General features: G+C 63.9%; 1 protein-coding gene across 1 annotated transcript; it reads left to right on the top strand.

Annotated features, from left to right (window-relative positions):
- The first annotated feature begins 1113 nt into the window (after window positions 1–1113).
- LOC136570266 (acrosin-like) lies at window positions 1114–9318 on the top strand. The gene is made up of 5 exons (XM_066570778.1): window positions 1114–1270; window positions 2389–2568; window positions 5228–5475; window positions 6126–6256; window positions 8199–9318. Exons 1-5 carry the CDS (start codon window positions 1200–1202, stop codon window positions 8511–8513), a joined length of 945 nt encoding a protein of 314 aa, XP_066426875.1. The 5' UTR covers window positions 1114–1199; the 3' UTR covers window positions 8514–9318.
- Window positions 9319–9644: the final 326 nt, after the last annotated feature.

The raw sequence follows: 9644 nt of genomic DNA, 5'->3' as shown, positions 1-9644 counted from the left end.
ATTTTAGGATGGGAATTTTGGGATGGGATTTTTGGGGTATTTTGGGATGAGGATTTTGGGGTATTTTGGGATGGGGATTTTGGGGTATTTTGGGATGGGGCTTTGGGGGTATTTTGGGATGGGATTTTTGGGATGGGATTTTTGGGATGAGGATTTTGGGGTATTTTGGGATGAGGATTTTGGGGTATTTTGGGATGGGATTTTTGGGATGAGGATTTTGGGGTATTTTGAGGTGGGAATTTTGGGGTATTTTGGGATGGGGATGTTGGGGTATTTTGGGATGGGATTTTTGGGATGGGGCTTTTGGGGTATTTTGGGATGGGATATTTGGGGTATTTTGGGATGGGGATTTTGGGGTATTTTGGGATGGGGCTTTGGGGGTATTTTGGGATGGGATTTTTGGGATGGGATTTTTGGGATGAGGATTTTGGGGTATTTTGGGATGAGGATTTTGGGGTATTTTGGGATGGGATTTTTGGGATGAGGATTTTGGGGTATTTTGAGGTGGGAATTTTGGGGTATTTTGGGATGGGGATGTTGGGGTATTTTGGGATGGGATTTTTGGGATGGGGCTTTTGGGGTATTTTGGGATGGGATTTTTGGGATGGGGATGTTGGGGTATTTTGGGATGGGGATGTTGGGGTATTTTGGGATGGGATTTTTGGGATGGGGATGTTGGGGTATTTTGGGATGGGATTTTTGGGATGGGGATGTTGGGGTATTTTGGGATGGGGATGTTGGGGTATTTTGGGATGGGATCTTTGGGATGGTGATTTTGGGGTATTTTGGGATGGGGATGTTGGGGTATTTTGGGATGGGATTTTTGGGATGGGGATGTTGGGGTATTTTGGGATGGGATCTTTGGGATGGAGCTTTTGGGGTATTTTGGGATGGGGGTTTGGGGGTATTTTGGGATGGGATTTTTGGGACGGGGGTTTTGGGACGAGAGTTTCTGGGATCTTTTAGCAGTGCCGTTTCCTGCTGGGGATTTTGGTCCGGGAGTTCCCGGCAGTGCCCGCGGCCGCTCGGAGCCCCCGGGGCCGTTCCGGTCCCTGCCCCGGTTCCACCGCTCTGTGACGTCATCCCCGGGCGGAACCGGGGCCGCTCTGTGACGTCATCCCCGGGCCCGGCGGGACCCTCGGCACCGGGCGGGACCCTCGGGGACCCTCGGGGCGCTGCCGCTGTCCCCTGTCCCCAGCATGGCTCCGCTCTGGCTCCTGCTCCTGCTGGCCGCGGCCGCGCCCTCCCGCGCCACCTGGGACTCCTGCGAGTAGGCGACACCCGAGGGTCCCCGAGGGTGCCCTGGGTGTCCCCAAGGTCCCCTGAGAATGTCCCCAGAGTCCCCAAGTTCCCCCGAGGTCCCCTGAAGATGTCCCCAGGGTCCCCAAGGTCCCCCGAGGGTCCCCGAGGTCACCCGAGTGTCCCCATTGTCACCTGAGGGAGTCCCGAGGGTCCCCGAGTGTCCCCATTGTCCCCTGAGGGTGTCCTGAGGTCCCCAGGGTCCCCAAGTTCCCCCGAGGTCCCCAAGGTTACCCGAAGGTCCCCGAGGTCCCCTGAAGATGTCCCCAGAGTCCCCGAAGGTCCCCGAGGTCACCTGAGTGTCCCCATTGTCCCCTGAGGGTGTCCTGAGGTCCCCAGGGTCCCCAAGGTCCCCCGAGGGTCTCCGAGGGTCCCCGAGGTCACCGCAGCCCGGGGGGGGTCCCAGCCCCGTGCCCGTGCCAGGCTCTGGCACCACCAAGGGGACACGTGTGGCACTGGGGGTCCCTGTCCCTGTGTCCCTGTCCCTGTCCCCGTGTCGGGGTCCCTGTTCCTGTCCCTGTCCCCGTGTCCCTGTCCCGGTGTTGTTGGGGTGTCCCTGTCCCCGTGTCCCTGTCCCTGTCACAGCCCAGGGCTGGCACAGCCGGTCAGGCAGAGCCAGGGGCACAGCCACGCCCCTGGGGGATGTCCCTGTCCCCGTGTCGCCATCCCTGTCCCCGTTCCGTGTCGCGGTCCCTGTCCCCTGTCCCTCTGTCCCTGTCCCTCTGTCCCCTCTGTCCCTGTCCCTCTGTCCCCTCTGTCCCTGTCCCTCTGTCCCTGTGTCCTCTCTCTGTCCCTGTCCCCATCCCTGTCCTCACTGTCCCTGTCCCTGTCCCTGTCCCTGTCCCTGTCCCCGTCCCTGTGTCCCTCTGTCCCTGTCCCTGTCCCCATGTCTGTCCCTGTCCCCATGGCTGTCCCTGTTCCAGTCCCTCTGTCCCCGTCCCTGTGTCCCTGTGTCCCTGTCCCTGTCCCTGTCCCCATGTCTGTCCCTGTCCCTGTCCCTGTCCCTGTGTCCCTGTCCCTGTCCCTGTCCCCATGTCTGTCCCTGTCCCCATGTCCGTCCCCGTCCCCATGTCTGTCCCCGTCCCCCAGCGGTACCTGCGGTCTCCAGCCCATGGCCGAGGAGTTCGGCGGCGGCTCCGGGGCGGTTCCCGGGGCCTGGCCGGGGCTGGCGAGCATCCAGGACCCGCTGCGGGCCGGCAGCGGCCACGTCTGCGGCGGGAGCCTGATCGCCCCCGGCTGGCTGCTGACCGCGGCCCGCTGCCTGCCCCGGTGAGCCGGGATAGACCCGGCTGGGACCGGGACAGACCCGGGATGGGCTGGGATGGGCTGGGATAGACCCGGGATGGGTTGGGATAGAGCCGGGATGGGCTGGGATGGGACCGGGACAGACCCGGGATGGGCTGGGGTGGGACCGGGATGGGCTGGGATGGGCTGGGATAGACCCGGGATGGGCTGGGATGGGCTGGGATGGGACTGGGACAGACCCGGGATGGGCTGGGATGGGACCGGGACAGACCCGGGATGGGCTGGGGTGGGACCGGGATAGGCTGGGATGGGCTGGGATGGGACCGGGATAGACCCGGGATGGGCTGGGATGGGCTGGGATGGGACCGGGATAGACCCGGGATGGGCTGGGATGGGCTGGGATGGGACTGGGATGGGACTGGGATGGGCTGGGATAGACCCGGGATGGGACCGGGATGGGCTGGGATGGGACTGGGACAGACCCGGGATGGGACTGGGATGGGCTGGGATAGACCCGGGATGGGCTGGGATGGGACCAGGACAGACCCGGGATTGGACCGGGATGGGCTGGGATGGGCTGGGGTGGGACCGGGATGGGACCGGAATGAGCCAGGATGGCTCCGAGGGGCTCTGGGAGGTGCTGGGAGGCTCCAGGATAGTCCTGGTATGATCCAGAATGGGCCAGGATGGGACTGGGATGGGGTGGATTGGGCACGGGATGGGCTGGGGTGGGACAGGGTGGGGAGGGATGGGACTGGGACAGACCTGGGATGGGCTCAGGATGGGCTGGGATAGACCCGGGATGGGCTGGGATGGGCTGGGGTGGGACCTGGATGGGCCGGGGTGGGCTGGGATGGGCCCAGGATAGAGCCGGGATGGGACCAGGATAGGGCTGGGATGGGCTGGGGTGGGACCGGGACAGACCCGGGATGGGACCAGGATGGGCTGGGATGGGAACGGGACAGACTCTGCTGGGACCAGGATGGGCTGGGATGGGAGAGGGATGGGCCGGGGTGGGCATGATGTTGGGCTGGGATGGTCCCAGAAAGGGCCGGGATGGTCTGGGATGGGTCTGGGATAGCCCTGGGATGGGCTGGGATGGGACTGGGATGGATCTGGGATAGGCTGGGATGGGACTGGGGGGCTTTGGGATTATCCAGGGTTGGCTGGGATGGACCCTGGGATGGGCCAGGATGGGCCGGGATGATCTGGAATGGTCCAGGATGGCTCTGGGATGGCCCAGGGATGGTCCTGGGATGATTCGAGATGGCCCCGGGATAACCCTGGGATGGCCCTGGGATGATCCAGGATGGTCCCAGGAGGCTCCAGGAGGTGCCAGGAGGTGCTGGGGGACCCCAGGATGCCCTCAGGAGGCTCTGGGATCCTCTGGGAGGTGCCGGGAGGCTCTGGGGAGCTTTGGGATGGTCCTGAGAAGGTCCGAGATGGCCCTGGGGAGCTTCAGGAGGCTTCGGGAGGCTCTGGGATGCTCCAGGATGGCCTTGAGGGGCTTTGGGATGATCCAGGATGGCCCCAGGGTGGCCCTGGGCTGGCCCTAGGATGGTCCGGAATGATGCAGGAAGATGTGGGATGGCCCCGGGATCCTCCAGGAGGCTCTGGGGTGGCTCCAGGATGGCCCTGGGGGGCTCCAGAATGGCCCCAGATTGGCGCAGGACAATCTGGGATGCTCCAGAATGGCCTGGGATGATCTTGGACCCTCCAGGATGATCTGGAATGGTCCTGGGATGATCCAGGACAATCTGGGATGGCCTTGGGATGGCCCTGGGATGCTCCAGGATGATCTCAGATGGCCCCGGGATGGTCCCGGGATGCTCCGGGATGAACTGGGATGATCTTGGACCCTCCGGGATGATCTGGAATGGCCCCAGGATGGTCCTGGGATGACCTGGGATTGTCTGGGAGGCTCTGGGATGGCCCCAGGATGATCCAGGATAATCTGGGATGATCTGGGGTGGCCCTGGGATGCTCTGGGATGATCTGGAATGGCCCCAGGATGGTCCTGGGACGATCTGGGATTTGCTGGGATGGCCTCAGGGTGACCTTGGGAAGATCTGGGATTATCAGGGATGGTCCGGGATGGCCTTGGGGATGGGTCTGGGATGATCCAGGACAATCTGGGATGGTCTGGGATGGCCCCAGGGGGCTCCGGGATGGGCCTGGGAAGATCTGGGAAAATCTGGGATGGCCTCGGGATGGTCCCGGGATGGCCCCAGGATGGTCTGGGATGGTCTGGGATGGCCCTGGGATGCTCCAGGATGATCTGGGATGGTCTGGGATGGCCCCAGGATGGTCTGGAATGGTCTGGGATGGCCCCAGGATGGTCTCAGAATGGCCCTGCGATGATCCAGGATAATCTGGGATAATCTGGGATGATCTGGGGTGGTCCTGGAAAGCTCCGGGATGGCCTCGGGATGGCCTTGGGAAGCTCTGGGATTATCAGGGATGCTCCAGGATGGCCTTGGGAAGCTCTGGGATTATCAGGGATGCTCCAGGATGGCCTTGGGGAGCTCTGGGATTATCAGGGATGCTCCAGGATGGCCTTGGGGAGCTCTGGGATTATCAGGGACAGCCCCGGGACGCTCCACGCTGCCCCCCCCCCCACCCCCCGCTACCCCCGGTGTCCCGGGCGGTCTCAGCTCCCCCTGACGGTGCCCGGTGTCCCCAGGAACGTCAGCGCCTGGCGGGTGGTGCTGGGCGCCGCCGACCTGAGCGACCCCGGGCCCGAGGCGCAGGTGCGGCGGGTGCGGCGGGCGCGGCGCCACCCGGGGCTGGACGTGGCGCTGCTGCAGCTGCAGCCGCCCGCGGAGTGCAGCGACTTCGTGCAGCTGGGCTGCGTCAGCCAGGCCGGGCCGCCGCGGCCGGAGCGCATCGGGCCCTGCTACACCGCGGGGTGGGCACTGCTGCCCGGGACAGGTGAGGGCACCGGGGCGGGGGTGGGCAGTGGGGGGGGGGGTAGGATGGGCACAGGGGAGCACCAGGTGTGTCTGAGGTGGGCACAGTGGAGCACCAGGTGTGTCTGAGGTGGGCACAGGTGAGCGCCAGGTGTGTCTGAGGTGGGCACAGGGGAGCGCCAGGTGTGTCTGAGGTGGGCACAGGTGAGCACCAGGTGTGTCTGAGGTGGGCACAGGTGAGCACCAGGTGTGTCTGAGGTGGGCACAGGTGAGCACCAGGTGTGCCTCTGTGTCAGGTTAAGATCCCGTAATGGTCCCAGGTGTGCCCAGGTGCGGGGCAGGTGTGCCCCAGATGTGCCCCAGGTGTGTCCCAGATGTGTCCAGGTGTGCCCAGGTGTGCTCAGGGGTGCCCAGGTGTGGAGTGGGTGTGTCCCAGCTGTGCCCAGGTGCAGTGCAGGTGTGCCCAGCTGTGCCCAGGTGTGCCCAGGTGCAGTGCAGGTGTGTCCCAGGTGTGCCCAGGTGTGCCCAGGTGTGCCCAGCTGTGCCCAGGTGTGCCCAGGTGCAGTGCAGGTGTGTCCCAGGTGTGCCCAGGTGTGCCCAGGGGTGCCAGGGGTGCCAGGTGTGCCCAGGGGTGCCCAGTTCGGGCTCTCACGGCCCCGGCCCCGCCCCCAGCCCCGCCCCGGGAGCTGCTGCAGGAGGCGCAGGTGCGGCTGCTCCAGCCCGAGCTCTGCGACGGCGCCGGGACCGCGTCCCCCCCCCAGGTGTGCGCGGAGCACCCGCGGGGCGGCTCCGACACCTGCCAGGTGAGCCCGGCCCCGCCCCCGCCCCCGCCCCGGCCTCGTTCCCGCTCCCGCTCCCGTTCCCGTTCCCGTTCCCGTTCCCGCTCCCGTTCCCGTTCCCGTTCCCGCTCCCGTTCCCGTTCCCGTTCCCGTTCCCATTCCCGTTCCCGCTCCCGTTCCCGTTCCCGTTCCCGTTCCTCGGCCCCGTCCCCATCCCCGTTCCCGCTCCCGTTCCCGTTCCCGCTCCCGTTCCCGTTCCCGCTCCCGTTCCCGCTCCCGTTCCCGCTCCCGTTCCCATTCCCGTTCCCGTTCCCGTTCCCGTTCCCATTCCCGTTCCCGCTCCCGTTCCCGCTCCCGTTCCCATTCCCGTTCCCGCTCCTGTTCCCGTTCCCATTCCCGTTCCCGTTCCCGCTCCTGTTCCCGTTCCCGTTCCCGTTCCCGCTCCCGTTCCTGTTCCTGCTCCCCGTCCCCATCCCCGTTCCCGTTCCTGTTCCCGTTCCCATTCCCGCTCCCCGTCCCCATCCCCGTTCCCGTTCCCGTTCCTGTTCCCGTTCCCGTTCCCCGTCCCCATCCCCGCTCCCGTTCCCGTTCCCGTTCCTGCTCCCCTTCTCGTTCCCTTCCCCATCCCTGTTCCCGATCCCAATCCCAATCCCAATCCCAATCTCCATCCCAATCCCAATCCTGGTCCTAATCCCAGTCCTGGTCCCGATCCCCATCCCAATCCCAGTGCCAGTTCCAATCCCAATCCCGATGCCGATGTCAGTCCGGGTGCCAATCCCAATCCCAATCCCAATCCCAATCCTGATTCCGGTCCTAACCCCAGTCCCAGTCCCCATCCCCATCCCCATCCCAGTCCACTCTCGATCCTGCTCCCAGTCCCAGTCCCGATCCTGATCCCAGCCCTGATCCCAGTCCTGGTCCTGGTCCTGATCCTGATCCCAATCCCAATCCCAATCCCAATCCCAATCCCAGTCCCGGTCCCAATCCAAATCCCAATCCCAGTTCCAGTCCTGATTCTGGTCCTAATCCCAGTCCTGGTCCCGATCCCCATCCCAATCCCAGACCAATCTTGATCCTGCTCCTGGTCCAAATCCCAATCTTGGTGCCAGTCCCAATCCCGGTTCCAATCCCAATCCCAGTCCCAGTGCCAATCCAAATCCCAATCCCGGTCCCCATCCCCATCCTGATTCCAGTCCCGGTGCCAATCTCGATCCCAATCCCAGTCCCAGTCCCGGTCCCGATCCCAATACTGATCCTGATCGGAATCCCGGCCCCAATCCCGATCCCGTTCCTTTCCTGTTCCCATTCCCCACCCGGGTCCCGGGGCTGCCCCTCCCCCACTTCCCCTCCCCCCTCTGCCCCCTCCCAGCCCCGGGCGCAGCCCCCTGCCCCTCCCCCACTGACCCCCATTGCCCTCCCCCATTTCCCCTCCCCCATTTCCCCTCCCCCATTTCCCCTCCCCCATTGCCCCTCCCCATTGCCCCTCCCCCATTTCCCCTCCCCCCATTTCCCCATTTCCCCTCCCCCATTTCCCCTCCCCCATTGCCCTCCCCCATTTCCCCTCCCCATTTCCCCTCCCCATTGCCCCTCCCCCATTGCCCTCCCCCATTTCCCCATTTCCCCTCCCCCATTTCCCCTCCCCCATTTCCCCTCCCCCATTTCCCCTCCCCATTGCCCTCCCCCATTTCCCCTCCCCCATTTCCCCTCCCCCATTGCCCCTCCCCCATTGCCCCTCCCCATTGCCCCTCCCCCATTTCCCCTCCCCCCATTTCCCCATTTCCCCTCCCCCATTTCCCCTCCCCCATTGCCCTCCCCCATTTCCCCTCCCCATTTCCCCTCCCCATTGCCCCTCCCCCATTGCCCTCCCCCCATTTCCCCATTTCCCCTCCCCATTTCCCCTCCCCCATTTCCCCTCCCCCATTTCCCCTCCCCATTTCCCCTCCCCCCTGACCCTCTCCCCCCTCAGGCTGACCCGGGCTCGCCCCTCGTCTGCCGCTTCCGGGGCTCGGGTCCGTTCTGGCTCCTCGGGGTCACCGCCGGCGGCCGCGGCTGCGTCTTCACCCCGGCCTGGCTCTTCAGCCGCTGGATCCTGCGGCAGCTGGCGACCCCCGAGCCCCCCTCCGAGAGCCCCGGCAGCACCGGGAGCCCCGGCAGCACCGGGAGCCCCGGCAGCAGCGGCGGGAGCGGCCCGGAGCGCGCGGAGCCGGGCGCGGTGCTGCTGCGGTTCTTCTCCGTGCTGCGGGAGCTGCTCCGCTTCCTGCGGGACACGGCGGGGCCCTGAGAGCGCCCGGGACACCGGGACACCGGGGCGGGACCGCCGGGACACCGGGGCGGGAGTGCCGGGACACCGGGATGGGACCGCCGGGACACCGGGATGGGAGCGACCGGGACAACCGGGATGGGAGCGACCGGGACACCGGGATGGGAGCGACGGGGACACCGGGATGGGAGCGACCGGGACACCGGGATGGACACTGCCGGTGTGCCGGGATGGGCGTGCCCGGTGTCCCAGGATGTGAATTCCCTCACGGGATGGAAATTCCCGGTGTCCCGGGATGGGAATTCCCTCACGGGATGGAAATTCCCGGTGTACCGGGACGGGAATTCCCTCCCGGATCAGCGCTCCCGGTGTCCCGAGCTGATCCCTCCCGGTGTCCCGGGACAGGAATTCGCCCCCAGGATGGAAATTCCCGGTGTCCCGGGACAGGAATTCCCTCCCGGTTTCCGGGGCCTCGCCCGCTCCGTGCCCATCCCGAGGAGCGGCCCCGCCCCCTCGGCGCTATTTTAAATAAATTCCTGCTCATAAATAAATAAATTTTGCTCATCCCCGTTTTCCTCATTCCCATTTTGCCCATTCCCGTTTTGCCTATCCTCATTTTGCCCTTTCCTGATTTGCTCATCCCTGTTTTTCTCATTCCTGTTTTGCCCATTCCCATTTTGCCCATTCCCGTTTTTCTCATTCCCATTTTGCCCATTCCCATTTTTTCCATTCCCATTTTTTCCATTCCCATTTTGTCATTCCCATTTTGCCCATTCCCATTTTTTCCCATCCCTGTTTTGCTCATCCCTGTTTTTCCCATTCCCATTTTTCCCATTCCCATTTTTTCCATTCCTGTTTTGTCATTCCCATTTTGTCATTTCCATTTTTCTCATTCCCATTTTTCTCATTCCCGTTTTGCTCATCCCCGTTTTTCTCATTCCCATTTTTCCCATTCCCATTTTTTTCCATTCCCGTTTTTCTCATTCCTGTTTTTTCCATTCCCGTTTTTCCCATTCCCATTTTTCTCATCCCCATTTTGCTCATTCTCATTTTCCCATTCCTGTTTTGTCATTCCTGTTTTCCCCATCCCCATTTTCCCCATTCCCGTTTTCCTCATTCCTGTTTTGCCCATTCCCAGTTTGCCCTTTCCTG

The sequence above is a fragment of the Molothrus aeneus genome, unplaced genomic scaffold (assembly GCF_037042795.1).
Source record: "Molothrus aeneus isolate 106 unplaced genomic scaffold, BPBGC_Maene_1.0 scaffold_30, whole genome shotgun sequence".
NCBI classification, from domain to species: Eukaryota; Metazoa; Chordata; class Aves; order Passeriformes; family Icteridae; genus Molothrus; species Molothrus aeneus.
Note: the sequence above shows the minus strand (reverse complement) of the source record. Positions and strands in the feature narration are given on the sequence as shown.

What these genes read in the sequence shown, in the direction of transcription:
- LOC136570266 (XM_066570778.1), top strand. Translation starts at nt 1,200, where the DNA reads ATGGCTCCGCTCTGGCTCCTGCTCCTGCTGGCCGCGGCCGCGCCCTCC. An exon ending in GGCACTGCTGCCCGGGACAG is followed by an intron (nt 5,476 to 6,125) that starts GTGAGGGCACCG and finishes CCCCGCCCCCAG; the next exon opens with CCCCGCCCCGGGAGCTGCTG. An exon ending in GCGGCTCCGACACCTGCCAG is followed by an intron (nt 6,257 to 8,198) that starts GTGAGCCCGGCC and finishes CTCCCCCCTCAG; the next exon opens with GCTGACCCGGGCTCGCCCCT.